Source organism: Priapulus caudatus, unplaced genomic scaffold, assembly GCF_000485595.1.
Source record: "Priapulus caudatus unplaced genomic scaffold, Priapulus_caudatus-5.0.1 Scaffold927, whole genome shotgun sequence".
NCBI classification, from domain to species: domain Eukaryota; kingdom Metazoa; phylum Priapulida; class Priapulimorpha; order Priapulimorphida; family Priapulidae; genus Priapulus; species Priapulus caudatus.
In genome coordinates, this window is record NW_014577988.1 from 64,871 (window position 1) to 87,690 (window position 22,820).

Here is a 22,820-nt window from a genome sequence, read left to right on the forward strand (position 1 = left end):
CTCTCTCTCTCTCTCTCTCTCTCTCTCTCTCTCTCTCTCTCTCTCTCTCTCTCTCTCTCTCTCTCTCTCTCTCTCTCTCTCTCTCTCTCTCTCTCTCTCTTTCTCTCTCCCTTGCTAGCTCTCTCAGTTTCTTCTTACCTGCTTATCGCTCACGCGCCATACTGCATAGTATAGCGCACAAAATTGTTTGTAGCTCATATCAAAGATATACGAATAGTAATAATAAACGTATATAATATATATAAATACATATACGAATAATAATAAAAATAATGATAATGACGAAAATAATAATAATAATAATAATAATAATAATACAAATAGGAATAGTACGGTAAATGACCACCGAGTGACTGACCGTTTTGAATAGAAGTGATAGTTTTGAATAATATTTATTTTATTATATATAACATTCATATAAATATATCTATGGCGTTTGATAGACTAGGACATTTAGCGATACCGATTGATTCTTCAGCGAGCCTTCGTAGAGCAAATTGCTCACACATTCGTCCTTCGCGGTATGATATTACAACGGTAATATAGGAATTTATAGCGCGTAGTTTTAAGGTAGTGACAGCCTACATGGCAGGAGAAAATTCCTTGCAGATCTTAGATGCTTCGGTTTCGTTATATCTTTAATATAATAGTTGGATCACAAATATTTTGCGTTAAAATTATTGTTCTAATGGAATCTATAGCATAAATGTACACGAAAAACCGCGAGCACGTTGTTGTCAACCAAAATATAAATAGCGCGTCTGCCTCAGAGAAACATCGGGAAAAATGCGTTGGCTTTAGAGTTTAGGATTTGGAATTACACCAGTTCATGGCTCAGCGTCAGTATGGCTTCAGAGTTTGCGGTCGGAATATACTTCTGCGAAGCACATTGACAATGTCTTATATGTTTGTTTCGAATTTTTTGACAGAGGGTGCCAGCAGTAAGCTAACAATCGTCGTCTACGGTGTGATAGCGGGCGTCAAGGTTCCATTTCCGTTTCCGCAACCGGACGCGTGTCGGGGCTCGGGCGTGACGTGTCCGGTACAGCCCGGAAGTGAGTACACGTGGCAATCCAGCATGAGCGTTGACCCTTCATATCCGTCGGTGAGTCGAGAAACTTAATTAATTTAAAAAATAATTCTTTATTATATTATATATATATAATATATTATATATATATATATATTATTCATTATTTATTATGATATTAAAAAATACTTTTATTGTTATTATCATTATTATTATTATTATTATTATTATTGTTGTTATTATTATTCCTATTAATTGTTTATTTTATTAAGAAATGGCGGCCGCCAAATCGATCCCAATTGTTGATTACAATTTTACCTGCGATGGCGATTCTTGAGCATACGACTGTGTAGACCTCAACATCGGGAGTTGATTTACGAATCAAAATAATTTCTTATTGTTAATTCTTAATAATTAACGTATTCTCACTCGCACAAAACGATTGTTTATGAGCCTTTTGGATCCGAGGAGAAACCCAAAATATTTCTTTGGTAAAAATAAGTATCGTAATAAATACAAAAATAATAAAAAATAAATATTCGCTGGATAACGATTAAGACGTATCGATTGTGTAAGAGCATTGCGTCAGAGTAATTTGTTATAACCGTGATCGTATTTGATTGATTGTCCCGTGGATCGGCGTGCCATCTTCTATTTATACGTGTAGTGGTTATTCAACTATTTCCTCGCGTTTCTAGTACTTGGGAAATTACCTATATTTGTGTCTAATTTTACCGTAATCGCTGAGAGCATGCGTTATTCCAATGTATAAGTATATACACGAAAATCTTTTGATACTATATATATTATATATATATATATATATATATATATATATATATATATATAATATATATATATATATATCTGTGCTAAAGCCCGCCGTACACGGTGTTATTGTATGTAATAAATAATGTTTTGTCAAACCATAGGTCAAACAGACTATAAAAAAGATATAAAAGATATAAAATACAGACTATATAAAAGATATATAATATCGGATAATGTTACATTGTTTACGGATATTGTCAGATATTGTTACATTGTATAAATCTGCGGAATATCCACTCCTGTACTAATGAACAGAGATAAGGCGCGGACACGTCGGCGACCTGTCGCCCAAAGGAAATTACTTACGTAGGGCTTTAGGAATGAACTTTTTAATTTTAAACATTAATTTTGAACTTTGTGAATTTTGAAATGACTTTAGGGCTAACGTTAAGCATGCCTAGAGAAGGTGCGCATTGAAGAATGCACACTCGCAACTTCAATATGGTGGCACTGTTCTGCCGAAACTCCCTTTTTATACCAATGCAGGGATAGGACGCGGACACGTCGCCGACCTGTCGTCCAACGGAAATGATGTAAGGCCACCGTTAAGCATTTAATCAGGAGTCTGGGATGCCTACACAAGATGCGCATCGCAAATTGCAACCTTGCTACATCAATGGGGTGACACTGCTCTGTGGAAGGACCCTTGCTATACTATGCACAGGGATACAGCGCGGCAACGTCGGCGACCTGTCACCTAAAGGAAATTACGTAGGGTCGACGTTGAGCATTTTATTGGGAATGTGGTATGTCTTTTCTTAGCATCCCACCCCTCTAATCTCAATCAAAGCTATATTATTCAGTTTTGTTCTCCAATTCGTAGGCCTACTGTACGCATTAAATGGCGCTCGCGCATGCGCAATATCTCTTGAGACGAAGAATATTTTGCAAAAAGTGTGCATTTAAAATGAAGAGGGATTCTAGCATAGATATATATGAAAACATTGAATCAGTAGACAATTCTTAAGCCTAGTCTACACGACGAAATTTAACTCGAGTTAAGCTAACTCGAGTTAAGCGTTAACCCGATAGCGTGTGTGTGTGCGTGCGTGCGTGTGCAGGTACACGTGTGTGCATGAGTGCGTTGGTGCGTACGTGCGTGTGTGTACAGGTACGCGTGTGTGCATGCATGTGCACGTAGACGTGCGTCCGTGCGTGCGTGCATGCATGCGTGCGTGCGTGTGTATGTAAACGTGCGTGCATGCGTGCGTGTGTGCGTGCGTGTGTGCGTGTGCACGTATACGTGCGTGCGTGCGTGCGTGCGTGCGTGCGTGCGTGCGTGCGTGAGTGCGTGTGAACGTACACGTGCGAGCCTGCGTGCTTGTGTGAGTGCGTGCGTGTTCACGTACATGTGCGTGCGTGCGTGCGTGTGTGTGCAGGTACACGTGAGTGCGTGCGTGTGTACGTACACGTGCGTGCGAGCGTGCGTATGCGCATATACGTGCGTGCGTGTGCAGGTACACGTGTGTGCATGCGCGCGTGCGTGCGTGCGTGCGTTTGGATGTAAACGTGCGCGCGTGCGTACCTGCATATGCACGTACACATGCGTGCATGCATGCGTGCGTGCGTGCATGTGCACGTAGCACTATTCGCTAACTCGAGTTAAGCGTCTATACGGGGAAACTCGAGTTAGCTTAACCTCGATCGACTGGCGAGGTTAAGCTAACTCAAGTTAACGCTAACTCGAGTTACCTTTACACGAGTTAAGGCCCCGTAAAGACGCTTAACTCGAGTTAAGTTTCGTCGTGTAGACGAGGCTTTAATAAATAGGAAGAAGGATGTGCATGTAAGGTGCCCGCTGCACATTCATATCGCCGTCGGCCGTACGAAAAAGATGGCGCTCTGCAATTCGCAAATACGCAGGCGGTCGCCGAATTTTACTATGTTTTCTAATATAATATTATGCAGTTTGCTTATGTTTATAATATTATGCTATTCTAGCATAGATTTATATGATGACATACCATCCGTAGACCTCACTTAAGAAATAGGACGAAGACCTTGCATATAAGGTCCCCGCTGCATATAGGCTCTACCAGTCAGTACACAATCTGGCTACGTTAGAGTGTTATCGCATGCGCAATATCTCACCACAGGAGCTATATATTCTGATGAATATGCATTTATTATGGTTAGGGGGTATCTCAACATAGATTTCTGAAATAAATTTTTATATGTAGACCTGTGTTTATAATTAGAAGAGCGACCTAGCCTGCAGGGTGCAAAACTAACTTCATCCCCTTCCGTTTCCCCACTGCCTTTCTTGCCCCACTGCCTTTCTTGACTCCTTCTTCGTCTACCGCCCTCATATCTTCCCTGCCGGTGTAGCGTGAGCGATTGCATCTGCATTATATTGTGCATCCCGAGTATAAATGGAGAGTTCTTGGTTGAGAAAAGGGAAGAAACGGACGAGAGTGTGCGGGTCACGCGGGTACTTACCTCTGTGCGCACGCACGGGGGTGCGGCTGTTTGAGAAACAATAATACTATTTGCTAAACACAACTGCTTGGACTTTGGAGTTTGAATCCACTTTGAATCCACTTTGAAACGGGTAACGTCACCTCTTCGTTACAGTGCTACCTGTTTACAGGGAGGGGATGCACTGTCTCATGGCTGAGTTATTGCCATAATAACGTGTTACCTTTTCACAGGGAGGGGATGCACTGTCCCATGGCTGAGGTAGAGAGAGAGAGAGAGAGAGAGAGAGAGAGAGAGAGAGAGAGAGGGAGAGAGAGAGAGAAAGAGAGCAAGAGAAAGAGAAAGATAGAAAGCAAGATACATTGATAGATCGAGAAAGAGAGCGAGGCCGTGGTAGAATGAGAAAAAGGAAGAGGGGGAGAGCGTGTGAAAGAGATAGCAATGATGAGAGATCTTATAATCCATCCACAGTTAGAGAAAACCAGTTCATGCTCATCCTCATGGGACTTAACTAAAATAGAGAAAATGGAGAAATTGTGGTATATGTAAGACTTCTTTAAATATGCATGGAATCTCCGAAGTAAAACCTACATGTAAAGTGATAATAAAAATTGGGAGCATTATATCATCTCCTAAACTCTAATAATAAATTATTGCGATTATTATTTGATATCTCCTGCTTATTATGAGCTATAATACTTATAGAAATTTATTAATTATCATAATGTAAAAATGCTCCAAAGTTGAACTAGTGCCGTTTTGCTCAAGTTGTTGATAGATGGCACTAGAGTAGGAAACGTGGTCAGGTATAAATTTCAGGATCGAATGGTTCGATTCGCAGATCAAATGATTCGATTCCAAAATCGAATTGTTTGATTTTGGAATCGAATCATTCGATTTTGGAATCGAATGATTTGATCTGCGAATCGAACCATTCGATTCTGGAATCGAATCATTCGATCTGCGAATCGAACCATTCAAATCTGGAATCAAATCATTCGATTCGCAGATCGAATGATTCGATTTCAGAATCGAATAATTCTATTCCAAAATCGAATGATTTGATGCCAGGATCGAATAGTTTGATTCTCTTTTCTGCTATAAAATCAAATAATGTAAACATTTAAAACAAGGAATTATTGTCGATTTATTGCATATAACATATGATTAAATAATCAATTATTAAATACGATAAATCAAACGTTATATGCAATAAATCAAATGTTATATGTGCTAAATCGAATGTTATATGGGATAAATCGAATGTTATATGTGAAAAATCGAATGTTAAATGTGATAAATCGAATGTTATATATGTGATAAAATCAACCATAAAACAAAAATCGAATTATGAAACAAAAAACATGCCATACCTGCATATGCGGCTGCCGGGCATATAGCCACTTCCTACTATGTGCTATGTGGCTATGTAAGCTATGGGGGCTATGTGGGTTAGGGTTAGGGTTAGGGTTAGAGTTAGGGTTAGGGTGCCGGCTGCCGGGCATATAGCCACAGCGTTTTATATATGGGCATATACACAAGATCGAGAATGAATGTACGTAGTGATGTACCATTATTGTCATATTTTTAAAAACGTAATACGTACCGCACGATACATGTAGGCCTAGTTCTCGCTCCTGTCGTTGAAAAAAAAAGTAAATCCAGTCGTTTATCCCTTAAATCCAGTCGTGGTATCAAAATCTTCCATCTACGATGTTACACAAACACTATATGTAGTATGTACACGTTATGTCTTCGTAGTCTTCGCTATCTCTCGATATAATTCATATACACAATATAAAAATGTAATCTATGTATAAACTCACAGTAACACGTTATAACGCATACCAGTTGAACCTGCATGGTAGTTTCTTAAATTTTTAACATGGCGCGGACCGGAAGATCGGTTGGGTCGAGCCACGCACGTGGCGATTGTCGGAAACCCGTGTTACGTTACGTCGGTTACGGACGCACTGTACATACGTACCTACATTGACATTGTCGACATCGATATCTGTGTCTGCATTATTACCGCGTAGGGCTTATGAGTTATGCGGGCGTGGCGAACAGCAGTCAGCCCATTAAAAAAAAATCAAAAAAGTCAAGTCAAAAACCTGCAATGAAACATATTAAATATTTGAATTTCATAGAATAAAATATCACGCCCTTCCTATGTCAGACGTGATGCGAACAATTTTACGGTGTTCTCTGAAAGATGTTAACAACAGCAGTGAATTACGAAAGTACAGAGTCTAAGGGAACTGAGGGATCTCGGTAGCGAGAGAATGCCTGTAGGTAGATATGCGATTATGTAGGCGGCGATTATTAGACAGGCGATTATGTATATATATATATATATACATATATATATATATATNCCTTTTCACAGGGAGGGGATGCACTGTCTCATGGCTGAGTTATTGCCATAATAACGTGTTACCTTTTCACAGGGAGGGGATGCACTGTCTCATGGCTGAGTTATTGCCATAATAACGTGTTACCTTTTCACAGGGAGGGGATGCACTGTCCCATGGCTGAGGTTGTCATAATAATGTGCTACCTGTTCACAGGGAGGGGATGCACTGTCTCATGGCTGAGTTATTGCCATAATAACGTGCTACCTGTTCACAGGGAAGGGATGCACCATGGCATGCGAATAACAGTAGGCCTACCTTCTTTGTTGACGCTTCTTGAAATCCTTCTTAAAGTCAGCTTTTGTGATTTTGAATAGCCAGGTGGGTACGTTCCATGGCAGAGAAATGTACATATACACTGGAAGCGTATTCTCCATTTCTCTATTCTAATTTTTAAATCATCTGCAAAAATAAAGGCATCTACATCGATATCTGTGTCTGCATTATTACCGCGCAGGGCTTATGAGTTATGCGGGCATGGCGAACAGCAATCAGCCCATTAAAAATAGTCAAAAAAGTCAAGTCAAAAACCTGCAATTAAACATATTAAATATTTGAATTTCATAGAATAAAATACCCCCTCCTATGTCAGACGTGGTGCGAACAATTTTACGGTGTTCTCTGAAAGATATTAACAATAACAGTGAATTACGAAAGTAAACTCTCGATTCTCCAGAGTCTAATGGGAATGAGGAATCTCGGTAGCGAGAGAATGCCTGTGGGTAGATAGTAGACAGGCGATTATACATCACATTTTGTATAATTGATAGGTTTTCTACATTTTATACGTTTTGTACATTTTGCGCGTGTTGTGCGTTGACGCAAACGCCCCAGAAACGCACTTGCCGCTATATAGATGGATCGGTTCACACCGCAGGAAAATGCTGGCTCTCGAATAATTTTGATAAACTATGTACGCCATTGCCCCATATCGCAGTGACTCAAATGCGATAACGTGTAGTCCCGAAGGTACAGGAAAAGGATATTACCCTTATTATCATAATCCGAATCATAAGACACATGAACAAATGAAGGGGAGGCATTGTGCTCTCGATAGCATTCTAACAATTCGGTTCGCGAGGTAGCACTCTCATAATAGTTCGGTGAATATCGCGCCACTGGTGAGTGGGATACGTGTGCGGGGGGGAACTAGATGGTAGATGGGGGTAGAGCGGGGTAGATGCTATGCGAATAGAACTGTAACGTTGTGCGTATTAACTATTATAATCTCGAAGTGTCTATAGTGTCTCGCACGTCGCGCGCGTGGGCAAATAATATTGATAAAGCTGCTCAGTGCCACATAATAACCTCGTGCTCAGTGCGTATGAGCCAGTCGTGAATCTGTTTAGAGAACTTCTGGAGTTATATTTTTCATGTTCCATCGATGCGATCAGAGGCCGAAGAGATGACGAGTAGACGGTTACTCGGTTCTTTACGCGTTGTGAGTGTCGACGTATTTAAAAGCAGCGGTTTTAGGTTCCTCCGTGAACCGCTATGTGGAGTGACTGGCAACGAATCACTTTATTCGCTCCTGCTGTTACGTATGTATTCTGTCGTTTAATGTGACAACGCTAAGGAGGATCGCTAAGATCAAAGCATCAAGGTGGTATATAGTCACCTAGCTACGGGCTTCGAGTAGAGGAGGGATTCGTGCCGCGTGTATGCGTCTGAGCTAGGTGAGGACATGGTCAAGGGGGAGTTGACGTCAGGTATACCAACGCTATTCTACATCTTGTCCGGGTGAGCTAGTACAATGAGGGGGAGGGGAAACGGGGATGGGGTATAATCCATTCCCAGCTTCCCGCGTAAAAATATGCCGTGTCCCAGTGCCGAGTTAACTGACACCGCACTTCAGTGCTCTCCCGCATTTTATTCCGGTTGACTGCTATTCTGGAATCACGAAAAATGCAAGTGGTATTTTTCGGTTAGGAGATAATTAGAATAGCCTAATCCCGCGTCCCGAAAATAACCGCCGCCCCCCTCCCCATGCACAATACTTCCAGAAGCGAGGATAACGTCACTAACGCCACCAACGCCACCTATTAACGCGGAGACAATGCATCGTCACGTGATTAGCTCATTGTCACCGCATAATATCTAAGCGGTACTTTGTAGGTATGTAGGTATTGACATCATAATATTAATCACGTACGTTACGCATGACGTCATGATAACGTCACGTGTATCGGTATTTTCTTGCAAGCTCTTGTGCATGCAATATCATACCATATATGCGATACTGCCATTATCATCATACCATATACCATTTTACCGGCACCATAACACGCTATACCATACTACTATCATATATAGTAGCATAATACCGTCATTATAATACTTTGTATCATACTACCGTCATTATAATACCCTATAACTCTACTGTCATTATAATACCCCATACCATAATACCGTCATTATAATACCCTATACCATACTACTGTTATTATAATACCTTGTACCATACTATTGTCATTATAATACCCTATACCATACTACTGTTATTATAATACCTTGTACCATACTATTGTCATTATAATACCCTATTCACATACTACTGTTATTAATACCGCATACCAATAATACCTCATTATAATACCTATACCATACTACGTGGGTTTATTGATAATCCTTGTAAGGCTACCTGACTATTGTCATTATAATGACCCTATACCGATACCTACTGTGTATTATAATTACCTTGTAGCTAGCCAAACGTGATTGTCATGTATAATGACCCGTATACAGCATACTGATCGTCATTATAATCCATTCACTATAATGCCCTCGTCGAATTATCAGACCCTATACTATACTACTGTCATTTTAATACCCTTATAGCAATACTACGGTGTATTATAATACCGCCTATAGTGACAATACTAGTCGTATTTCGCTGAAATACCGCTTTGTAGTCATGCTACACATAAAGGTCCGAAAATGCCGGAACTGCTCGGGGTATTTGGTGGCTGTTCCCGGTTTCGAAATTTTGCGGATTCTTGGGAAGCACTTGTTAAAATTCAAATTTAGAGGAGGAATAAAAAGGAGGGATGAAAGGTAAAATGTGATAGTTTTTTTATTCATTAGCAAATACAGGTGTCATGCGCTTCGATTGATCAAACGAGCAGTTTTGAAAGAGAAACGCTAGAGCACTCGGAGAGGGCACACGACTCGCCAAGGCAGCTTGAATTCTCTCAATGTGCAAATTTTTGAATTAATTCAGTTATTAGTTAAGCTGGAAAAATTAATTAATTTAATTGGATCGGATTAGTGGCGAGCGGTGCAGTGGGGGAGGACTGTGGTTGGCCCGCTTAGCCTGTGGTTGGCGTGTCTTGGTAAGCTCCTACAGCCAGGCGCACCTAAAGCGGAGTGGAAACTGAAACGTCGACTGGTAACGACAGCAAGCACACAAACCAACACTCAAGACCGGCCGGCATGACAACATAACCTCCGCCAAGCCCCTGGGCGGAGGTAATAACGTCAAAAACTTGACAAATGTTACCGATATAAATATTCACGGTAGAAAAAAAGCCGTGTCCTAATACTTGAAATTATGTTTAACAAATGAGACGCTGTAATAGAAAAACAGTAGGTAGCCACAAAATGAAAGCAAAATTTAATTTTATAAGGCAAATTAAGTTATTTTTGAGAGTTTTCGAGTGCCGGGGTCTCGGGGGGTCGGATTTCTGGATCCGGATTTTTTGGACCTTGCTACTGTATCATACCATTTATCCCGACTTAGGGTCATGTTTGTGTACTCGAGATGAATAAGAACGGGCCACGGTGGCCACGGATTTACGTCAATCGCACATTCGTTGAAGGTGCTTGGGCATTTGCCTTTGCCGCCGTCCAAGATCCGTGTTCCACGCGCGTTAAAATGATTTTTGGCAAAATGTGATGTTAATATATCTCTTCGTATCATCTCGTGTTGTCGGCGCATTATGTCAGCGGTGGTATTTGTCTATTCGGCGTACGTTATGCCACATAAACTTTAGGGATAGAAGATGGCCTGGCTGCTTTTGGAGTTGGTATTAGAAATTGAATTTGGATTGGACCAGAATCGGCCTGTGTTCTCTCTCTCCCTTTCGCCGCGTTCCTGCTCTCTCTCTCACTATCTGCTCTCAACTCTCTCTGCTTCGTCCCTCTCACATCTTCTCTAGTCTCTCTCCTCTCTCGATTCGTTCTCGTGGCTCTCTCCTCTCTCGCGCTCTCAGTTCTGCGTTCTCTGTCTCTTTCTGCTCTCCCTTGCTAGGCTCTGCTCAGTTTCTTCTTACCTGCTTATCGCTCACGCGGAGCCATACCTGCATAGTTATAGCGCACAAAATTGTCTTGTAGGCTGCATGATCAAAGATATACCGAATAGTAATAATAACGTATATAATATATATAAATACATATAGAAAGTAATAATAACAATAATGCATATATGAGAAACTAAGTAATTCAATAATAATTGAATGAATAAGTAATACAAATAGGATAGGTACGGGTAAATGACCACCGAGTGACTGACCGTTTTTGAAATAGAAAGTGATAGTTTTGAATATTATTTATTTTTATTATTATATACCATTCATGATAAATATTTATCTATGGCGTTTTTGATAGACTAGGACATTTAGCGATAGACCGGGATTGATCTCTTCAGCGAGGCGCTTCGTAGAGCAAATTGCCTCCCAAATTCGTCCTTTGCGCGGTATGATATGTACAACGGGTAATGATAGGAATTTATAGCGCGTAGTTTTAAGGTAGGTGCCAGCCTGACATGGCAGAGAAAATTCTGCAGATCTTAGATGCTTCGTTTTCCGTTATAATCTTTAATTATAATCAGTTGGAATCACTAAATATTTTGCGTTAAAATTATTGTTCTAATGGAATGCTATAGGCATGAAATGTACCACGAAAAACCGCGAGCCACGTTGTTGTCAACCAAACAGTATAAATAGCGCGTCTGCTCAGAGAAACGATCGGGAAATGCGTTGGCTTTAGAGTTTAGGATTTGGAATTAGCACCCAGTTCACTGGCTCAGCGTCAGTATGGCTTCAGAGTTTGCGGTCGATATATACTTCTGGCGGAAGCACATTGAGCAATGTCTTATATGTTTGTTTCGAATTTTTTTTGACAGAGAGTGCGCAGCAGTAGAGCTAACAATCCGTCGTCTACGGTGTGATAGGGGCGTCAAGGTTCCATTTTCGTTTCCGAAGCCGGACGCGCTGTCGGGGCTCGGGCCGTAGAGAGTAGTCCGGTACAGCCCGGAAAGTGAGTACACGTGGCAATCCAGCATGGAAGCGTTGCCCTTGATAATCGGCGTCGGTGAGTCGAAGACTTAATTAATTTAAAAAATATTCTTATTATATTATATATATATAATATATTATATGTATATATTATATTATTCAATGTATTATTATGATATTAAAAAATACTTTGTATTGTTATTATCATTATTATTCATTATTATTATTATTATTTGGTTGTTATTAGTTATGTACGCTATTAGATTGTTTATTTTATTAAGAAATGGCGCCGCCCGACCATCGATCCCAATTGTTGATTATAATTTTACGCTGGCGATGGCGATTTCTTGAGCATAGTACGACTGTGTAGACCTCAAACATCGGTGAGTTGATTTACGAGATCAAAATAATTTTCTTATTGTTAATTCTTAATAGTTAACGTATTCTCACTCGCAGACAAAACGCATTGTTTTAGTGAGCCTTTTGATACCGAAGGAGAAACGCAGAAATATTTCATTTGGTAAATAATAAGTATCGTAACTAAATACTAAAAAAGTAATAAAAAATAAATAATTCGCCGGCTGGATAACGATTAAGAGTATCGATTTGTGTAAGAGCATTGGCGTCAGAGTAATTTGTTATAGACCGTGAATCGTAGATTTTGAATTGATTGTCCCGCGGAAGGATCGGCGTGCCATCTTCTTTTATACCGGTGTAGTTTGGTTATTCACTATTCCTCGCGTGTCTAGTACTCCTGGGAACATTAGACCCTACCGTATATGTGTGTCTAATTTACCGTAATCGCTCGAGAGCATGGCGTTATTGCGCTAAATGTATAAGTATAGTACACTGAAAAGTCTTTTTGGATACGTATATATATTATATATATATGATATTATAGTATAGGAAAAAAAAAAAAAATTATAGTCATAATGATCTTATATATCTAGTATATTAGTCTTGCGGTTATAGTAGCTGTATGTATATGATATATATATAGTAGGCTATATCTATATCTATTCTTATAATTGCCTATATATATATATATATATATATAGTATAAGCTCCGGATGCTGAAAGTCTATATGTCGGTAGAGGTGCTTTCGATGCATTAAGTTGGGCAGAGAGTAATAATTGTAGTCTGTTAGATACAACCTTCCACCCAAGACAATACTGCACTTTAGCTGTTACTGTCCGAGCTTTGCACGGCTGGGCTTACCACGATCATGCAGACCAGACTTGATTGAGAATAGAACCTTAGATAGTACCTACTATATATCTAATCATATAACTGAATGGCGCTATTGATTTTAGTTATACTATCGTTATTCGTAGTGTCTGATAGTTCTTATAGTTAGAATCGATCTAGTGGTTCTGCTGGTCTAATTGTTGTTTCGTGCTTTTGAACTTTGTTTGGTTTGTTTCTTAATCTTATTGCCGGCCAATTTTGCGCTGATCGGCGAGTGCTTATAGAAAACCTACATTCAACAAGCAGTTTCTAAGACTTATACAGGGGTAGGATAATATATATTATATGTTAGTATATTATATGTATCATATATTATAGTACATATATAATAGGTATATTATATGTAGTACACATAATATAGTACGCATACCTACAATATGACTAACACACCACATACATACATATAGCCACCTATTATATAGACATGACCGTTTGTACAAACATTGGTGCGTGACTCGCACCAGCACAGGTCTATCAACTATACTCTAGAGCGAGAGTAGAGCCGAGCGACTTGCATGATCGTAGATGCCGTGCTACGAAATTCAGCTCCTACTCTCCGTAAATAGCGTCAGCAGTCGCAGCCCGCCCGTCCCGTTCGAGTTAAGCACCAATATGGGCACTGGCGCGCGCGAGCAGCGTGAAACGTGTGCGCGGCGAGGAAAACGGCGTTAGTTTGACGTGACAGAAGCTGGGACAGCACTTGTTACCGCCGCCCGAACGCTGCCGCGGGAATAAGATGCTGCCGTACCGTGACCTCCTATCTACGATGCCCCCGCTGCGACCTCGCGTGGTGACCTGCTCCCTGTCAGCTCTTTCTGCTGTCGGTGGCTTGTACGTGCGGGCGGGTGGTCGTCGCGCTCACAGAGCGGCGGCGTCGCTGTCCCGGCGAATGGAATCTCGGCCGTCGTCCACCGTCCAGACGCGAGAGCAAGCCGCGTCGACAACGTACAGCTAGACAACTCCGTCTACCTCGTTTGCAGTATAGTTATGAGAAGCCGGACGGTCGACGAGTTCCAGACAATGTTTGTAACAAGTCATTTTATATATATATGTGGGTATATGGTAGTGTTAGTGTGTACTATAAATATATCTGTGTATATAAGATATATTATAGTATGGTAATGTATAGTATATACTATAATACATATAATATATAAATATATAGTATATATATATATATTATCCTACCCTGTAAATAAGTGTCTAGGAACTGGCTGGTTGGAAATGTATGTTTTTTATAGATCGATCAGGGTATAAATGGCGGCAATAAGGATTAGAAACAAACAAACAAAGTCAAAAGCGAACAACAAGTAGACGGCAGCAGAACAATAGTCGATTAACTATAGAATTATAGAAACTTAACATACTACGATAGATATACTGAAAACAATAGCGCGATTCATGTGTCTATCGTTATGAGTATTATATTACGGTTTATTCTTGCATTAAAGTGCTGTCTGGATGAGTCGCGTAAGGCGTGACTGCAGAGTAAGCAGCTTAAAAGTTACTGTATTGCTCTTTAATTTATGCTAGCAAGACTACATTATATATTATAAGTTTATAGTTGCGGGTACCGGCTGGGCCGTGGGTAAATCCGGCGCTACTAATGTCATGAGTATATACTAATGGGACAGAATTAAGAGGATCTGGGTAAAAATCGGACGAATAACCATTGCAAGACATATTAATATTTAGAAATGAGTGGTAATTAAGATAATAAGCATCGGAAGAAACGAAAAACTGTTACGTAATGAACATTGTTATATGACAGGCACAATCGAACTTTAGACACCCTGGCATTATAGTAATGATGGTGTAAATGACAACAAAGCTTATTATACAGAGCATGTAAGGAATGGGCTTGGACTTTTCAATGTTGAAAGCGCTGCTTGATGAAGAGATGTTTTATCGTCCTTAATTCTACCTGGTGGAAATATGTTAGTAGATGATTCCTGTGCGTCTCCAGCTCTTGAGCTGCCCCACGTACAGCTACTGCCTTATGAGATTCGTAGGCATGAATGAAAAGGAATATAGTATTCAGGAGCTAATAATGACGAAATTTTGTCCATTATTAGCTGCTCATAGTATAGATAGAGACACGCAAACACATGCACATTGAAATGAAGAAGATTTTCCTACTGAATCGAAACGTGCGATAGCTTTCGAATAGGTAGCAATGGAACTTGTAAGATCGTAGGATCTCACTGAACCTCTGGCGCTGAGTGAAGCACTAAGCTATCTGATAGACTGGTGAAATGGTGCTGGTTGTGGTGTGTTTTAGTAATTCAGGTTTGCGGTTTCACAATACCAGACCGAATGAGATGAGGGAATGGCGATTTTTCGTCTGTGTGGCAGCATGTAGCAGGTCAGTGGCTGAGCTTGTGTGAAGATTCACGAATTGACTGGGGTTTTCACGGTATTTTTTCGGTGAGTATTAACGGTTTGACAGGTTTTTTTTCATTCTAGGAACACTCTCCCCGGGTATAAGAAGATGGCCTGTGAAATTGCATCCAGATCGCTTGGGCGGTTGGCCGCCTATAGGGACAGATACATACATACATCATACATAGCATACATACATACATACATAATCATCATACATACATACATACATACATACATACATACATACATACATACATACATACATACATACATACTACATACATCAGCATTACAATACATAATACTACATACATACATAATAGTTGTACAACGAACTCAAATGATATAGTTGAGAGTATGTGTGTGTTTATTTATTTATTTATTTGTTTGTTTATTTATTAATATAATATATGAATATATGATAAATCGCGCATTAATTATCCTCCAGTAAATTTTATGTAATGATGATGAATCGATGATTATTAATAACATAAAAAATTATTTTGATTATTGGTTAATAATTTGTAAAATAGTTACTTTAGTAGTTCGTTTGTTAATAATTATTTCTCCGTCTGACAGATGAAGCTTTTTGTCCAGATAGAGCTGCATGACAGTGACAACGAGAACGTGTTCTGCACCATGATCGCAGTGGTGATTAAAGAATGAACCAAACAATCGCACGCGCGTGCGCGCGCACACACACACACAACACACACACACACACCACACACACAGCACGCACGCACGCACGCACACACACACACACAATATATATATATATATATATGTGTGCGCGTGCGTGCGTGCGCGCGCGCGTGTCCGTGTATGACGCGGACGACTAGAACGCGGAAACATGGAAACAGACAGCCACGTTACACATGCATAACCAAATACACACGGCATATAAACAGATGACTACATATAATTACATATCCATACGCACATAAACCCACATCACATATAAATATATAACCACATCCAATTGTATATGAATACATCACTAAATACCTGTCCATATAACCTCCAACAATTACATATCAACATATAATATAATCGAAATTTTGTATGTAATGCCTATGAAAATATTCAAACGCGAAATTTCCTACAGTTATTTTATTCGAAGAAATAGTGATAATAGACGTGAATTTTGTAACGAATTTACCATTAAATGTAATAGCCACTGCTGGAAAGAAAACAGACGTGTGTTCATTTGAAATATAGGTGATATATACTAGTGAATATTGTAGCGAATATAGTAGTAGATATAGTAACGATTATAGTATTATATTTAAATTTGATATTATAGTAATTTATTGTATGATACAACAGCGGAATCGGTAGCACACCTTGTTGTGGAATTTGTAAGAGAAAATTTGTAAATATTAATAATAAATTGTCTAGCGAATGTTGTATGTTTTTGCTTGGGAATGCAATACTGAACTTTGGGACAAACTCAGTAAATGACTTAGCTCATTTGTTTGTGAATAATTATACGAATAAATATAATAGGGAATGCATGCACGCATTCATATATAGAGTCGATGATCTGTCACACAGTAACATGCCTACGTCGTGTCGTGGTTATACGATTAGTGAGTATGGTCGCACCATTCTACTCAGAATTAATTATTTTTTGCCTCGGTAAAATTAATTTAACCGCGCTTAATTTATAGCACTTCGGAGCCGACCTGTTTATGAATAATAATAATTTCTTAATCTAATTAATTTTGAATATGAAGGCCAACCATACACGAGTGCGTGCGGTGCGTGGGCGTGTGCGTGTGCGCGCGTTGTGTGTGTACGTGTGCGTGTGCGTGCGTGCGCGTGCACGTGGGTATGCGTGTGCATATGTGTGTATGTGCGTGTGTGTGCGTGTGCCAGCGTTCGCTTGCGTGTGCCTGCGTTGTGTGGATGTGTGTGTGTGCGCGTGCGTGCGCGCGTGCGTGATATGTGTGCGTCCTTGCGTGTGCGCGCTTGCGTGCGTGCGTCTGTGTGTATGTTCCTGCGTATGTCTATTTCTGTGCGCGCGTGTGCGTCTGTATATATATATGTGTGTGTGTGTGTGTGTGTGTGTGTGTGTGTGTGTGTGTGTGTGTGTGTGTGTGTGTGTGCGCGTGTGAGTGTGTGCGTGTGTGCGTGTGTGCGTGAATGTGTCTATGCGCGATACCATACTATTGTCATTATAATACCCTATACCATACTACTGTTATTATAATACCTTGTAGCTACCAAACTATTGTCATTATAATACCCTATAACATACTATCGTCATTATAATACCATTCACTATAATACCGTGATTATCAGACCCTATACTATACTACTGTCATTTTAATACCCTATACAATACTACGGTTATTATAATACCCTATAACATACTACCGTCATTCTGATACCTTGTATCATGCTACAATAAAGGTCCGAAAATCCGGACTGCTCGGGGATTTGGTCGGCCCGGATTTTCGAATTTTCCGGATTCTTGGGAAGCACTTTTAAAATTCAAATTTAAGGAGGAATAAAAAAGGGATGAACAGGTAAAATGTGATAGTTTATTCATTAGCAAATACAGCATGCTTCATTGATCAAAACGAGCAGTTTTAAAGAGAAACTAGAGCACTCGGAGAGCACAGACCTCCGCCAAGGCAGCTGAATTCTCTCAATGTGAAATTTTTAATTAATTAGTTAATTAGTTAAGTGGAAAAATTAATTAATTAATTGGATCCGGATTAGTGCGAGCGTGCAGGTGGGGGAGGACTGTGGTTGCCCCTTAGCCTGTGGTTGCGTGTTTGTAAGTCTACAGCCAGCGCACCTAGCGGAAGTGAACTGAAACGTGCATGGTAACACACAAACACACAAACCAACACTCAAAGACACGCCGGTGAAAACATAACCTCCGCCAAGCCCCTGGCGGAGGTAATAAAGTCAAAACTTGACAAAAATGTTACCATAAAAAATATTCACTACAAAAAAAGCGTGTAATACTTGAAATTATGTTTAAAAATGAACGCTGTAATAGAAAAACATAGTAAACAAATGAAAGCAAAATTTATTTTATACAAATTAATTATTTTGAGAGTTTTCGAGTCCGGGTTCTCGGGTGGTCCGGATTTCTGGCATCCGGATTTTTGGACTTCTACTGTATCAAATTTATCCCGAATTAGCGTCATGTTTGTGTAACGAGATGAATAAGAACAGGGCCACGTGGCCACGGATTACGTCATCACATTTTGAGGTTTGGCCATTTGCCTTTCCCATCCAGGATCGTGTCCACCGCGTTTAAAATGTTTTTGCAAATGTGATTTAATATATCTCTTCCGTATCATTCGTTTGTCGGTCATTATTGTCACGTGGTATTTCGTCTATTCCGTACGTTATGCAACACTAAACTTTAGGATAGAAATGCTGCTGCTTTGAGTTGGTATTAAAATTCGATTTGGATTGACCAGAATCGCTGTTTCTCTCTCCTTCGCGCGTTCTCTCTCTCTCTCACTATCTCTCTCACTCTCTCTCTCTCTCACTCTCTCTCATCTCTCTCTCTCTCTTCTCTCTCTCTTCGTCATCTCTCTCTCTCTCTCTCTACTTTCTCTCATCCCTTGCTAGCTCTCTCAGTTTCTTCTTACCTGCTTATCGCTCATCGCGCCATACTGCATTAGATAGCGCACAAAATTGTTGTATAGCTCATATCAAAGAGATATTACGAATAGTAAATCAATAAACGTAATATAACTATATTAATACATATACGAATAATAATTAAAATAATGATAATGAACGAAAATAATAATAATAATAATCAATAAAATAATACAAATAGAAATCAGTACGGCTAAATGACCACCGAAGTGAGCTCCGTATTTGAATAGAAGATAGTTTGAATTATTATTTATTTATTATATATAACATTCAGTATAAATATATTCTTGGCGTTTGATAGACTTTTAGTTACATTTAGCATACGATTTATTCTTCAGCGAGCCTTCGTAGAGCCAATTGCTCACACACTTCGTCCTTTCGCGGTATATGATATTACAACCGGTAAATATTAGGAATTATACGCCGTAGTTTTTAACGTTAGTGACAGCCGACATGGAGCCGAGAAAATTCTTGCGATCTTAGATGCTTCCGGTTCTATATATCTTTTAATATAATAGTTAGATCACAAATATTTTTGACGTTAACAAAATCTAGTTGTTCTAATCGCGAATCTATAGCATAAATGTACACGAAAAAACCGGGAGCACGTTGTTGTCAACCAAAATATAAAGTAGCGCGTCTGCCTCAAAACATCGGGAAAAATGCGTGGCTTTAGAGTTATAGGATTGAATTCACCAGTTCATGGCTCAGCCGTCAGTATGGTTCAGAGTTTGCGGTCGATATAACTTCTGCGAGCACATCTGACATGTCTTATATGGTTGTTCGAATTTTTTTGACACGAGAGTGCCAGCACAGTAAGTAACAAATCGCGTCGTCTACGGTTGTGATAGCGGACGTCAAGGCTTCCATTTCCGCTTTCCGCAACGCGGACGCGTTCGGGGCTCGCGGCGATTGACGTGTCCGGTACAGCCCGGAACGTGAGAGACACGTTGCCAGATCCAGGACATGAGCCGTTGACCTTCAATCCGTCGGTGATCGAAGACTTAATTAATTAAAAATAAATTCTTTATTATCATTATATATATATAATAATATATATAGTATATAGATGATTCACTTATTATACTTATGATATTAAAAATACTTTTATTTTATTATCATTATTATTATTATTATTATTATCTATTGTTCGTTATTATTATTCCTATTAATTGTTTATTTTATTAAGAAATGGCGGCCGCCAAATCGCATCCAATTGTTGATTATAAGTTTACCTGCAGAATGGCGATCTTGAGCATACGACTGTTGCCCCCTTTTCTGATAGACCTCAACATCGGAGTTGCATTACGAATCAACATAATTTCTTATTGTAATTCTTATATTAACGTACTTCTCACTCGCACAAAACGTTGTTTAAGAGCCTTTTTGGATCGAGGAGAAACCAAATATTTTTTGGCTAAAATAAGTATCGTTAATAAATATAAAATAATAAAGTCAAATATTCGCTGGATAACGATTAAGACGTATCGATTGTGTCAAGGGCATTGCTGTCAGCAGTAATTGTTAACCAGTGATCGTATGATGATTGTCCGGATCGGCGTTGCCATCTTCTATTATAGTGTATAGTGGTTATCAACATTTCTCGGCGTTCTAGTAACTTGAATTACTATATTTGGATGTCTAATTTACCGTAATCGTGAGTAGCATGCGTATCTCCAATGTTAAGTCATATACACGAAATCTGTTTTGATACTATATATATTTATATATATATATATATAATATAATATATATATATTATAATATATATAATATATCTGCGTATTATGTATGTATATACCTAATATAGATATAGCTATATTAATCGTATATCTTATATATCTATATAATATATATATTATCATATATAATAGTCGGATGCTTGAGTCATATACTGTCGGGTTAGAGTGCTCGTGCATTAAGATGCAGAAGAGGTAACTAAATTGTAGTCTGTAGATAAATAAAAGGACTAATACATCACATTTAGCTGTTTACTCGAATTTTCACGCGTTACACGCATCATCGACAGACTTGATGAAAGAATAAACCTTAATACATCACTATAATCGCTATATATACATGAATGCCTATTGTTTTAGTTATCTATCGTTATGTAGTTCTATAGTTCTGATAGTTAAATTCGATCTATGTTCTGTGTCTATTGTTGTTCGCGACTTTTGACTTTGTTTGTTTGTTTCTAATCTATTGCCCATATATACCTTTGATCCATCTATAAAAACATACATTCAACAGCAGATTCCTAACTTATACAGGGTAGATAATATTATATATATGTTATAATTATATTTTCTATTATATATATATATATATATAATATATGTATACAACATAATATATTACAATCATACCTACAGTATATACCAAAGTACATCATATACCAAGTATATTATATAAATGACCTTTTACAAAATTTCTAACTCGCCAGCCACAGGTCTCAATAACTATACATCTAACGACGATAGAACGGACTTCATCGATTATCCGCTGCCACGAAAATTCATCTACTCTCCGTAAAAATAGCGTCCACATCAAGCCCCCGTCCGTCCGCAACTTAACACCAAACTATGACACTGCCGCGCGCGCGCGTAAAAGATGTCGCAGCGTAGAAACGCGTTAGTTTACGTCACACGCTGCACACTCGCCGCCGACGCTGCCTGCGGATAAGATTGCTGCCGTACCGTACCTCCTTTCTTAACGTCCGCGACCTCGCTGTGTGTGACTCTCCCCTGTTCAGCTCTTTCTCTGTGTGCTGTACGTCGTCGGTGGTCGTCGCCCTACGCGGCTCCGCTGATCCGGCAGATGACTGGCCGTCGTAACACCGTCAGACGCGAGCGCAAGCGGCCGTCGACAACTACCAGCCTACGCAATCGGTCTACTCTTACATGTATAGTTATGGAGCCCAGATCGACAGTTGCAGACACAAGTTTTACAAGTCATTATATAGTTATATGTGGATAGTATGTATGTGTATTAAATATATATGTGTATAATATTATAATATATATGTATATATATATATAATACATATAAATATACTATATATGTACTATAATATATTATCCTACCCCATGTAATAATCGTCTAGGAACTAGCTGTAAGATGTAATTAATTTTAATAAATCGCGAATCAGGTATCAAAATCGGCGGCATAGATTAGAAAAAAACAAAGTCAACAGCCGAACAACAAATTAGACCAAGCAGAAAATAGGAATCGACTTTATCACTATACAACTATAGAACACATAACATAAAGATAACTAAACAATAGCCATTCTGCGAATATATATCGGTTATAGTATTTATATACAGATTATATTCTTCCATTAAAGTCTGGTCTGTGATGATCGCGTAAAGCCGTGAATCGAGTAACAGCTAAAGATTATGTCTTCAGTCTTTAACATTTATCTACAGACTACAATGATAATAGATATTCAATATAATTACTAGCTCGGCGTACCCGCTGGCGCAGAGGATAAAATCGATGCTAGAACTAAAATTTCATATTCCTATAAAACTAAAATGGAGACAGAAAATAAAAAAGAAAATTGAAAAAAAAAAAAAAAGATCGAAAAAAAAAATCAGAAACAATAAGCGTTAGCAGCGAAC

The 22,820-nt window shown here is 39.1% G+C and overlaps 1 protein-coding gene across 1 annotated transcript in view; it reads left to right on the top strand.

The window, feature by feature from the left end:
- LOC106814456 (epididymal secretory protein E1-like) overlaps positions 1-16,227 on the top strand; it is a 24,427-nt gene extending 8,200 nt beyond the window's left edge. The window contains exons 3-4 of the mRNA XM_014818771.1: positions 930-1,105; positions 16,141-16,227. Coding sequence (XP_014674257.1) covers positions 930-1,105; positions 16,141-16,227 — 263 coding nt within the window. The remainder of the gene's footprint in view (positions 1-929; positions 1,106-16,140) is intronic.
- Positions 16,228-22,820: the final 6,593 nt, after the last annotated feature.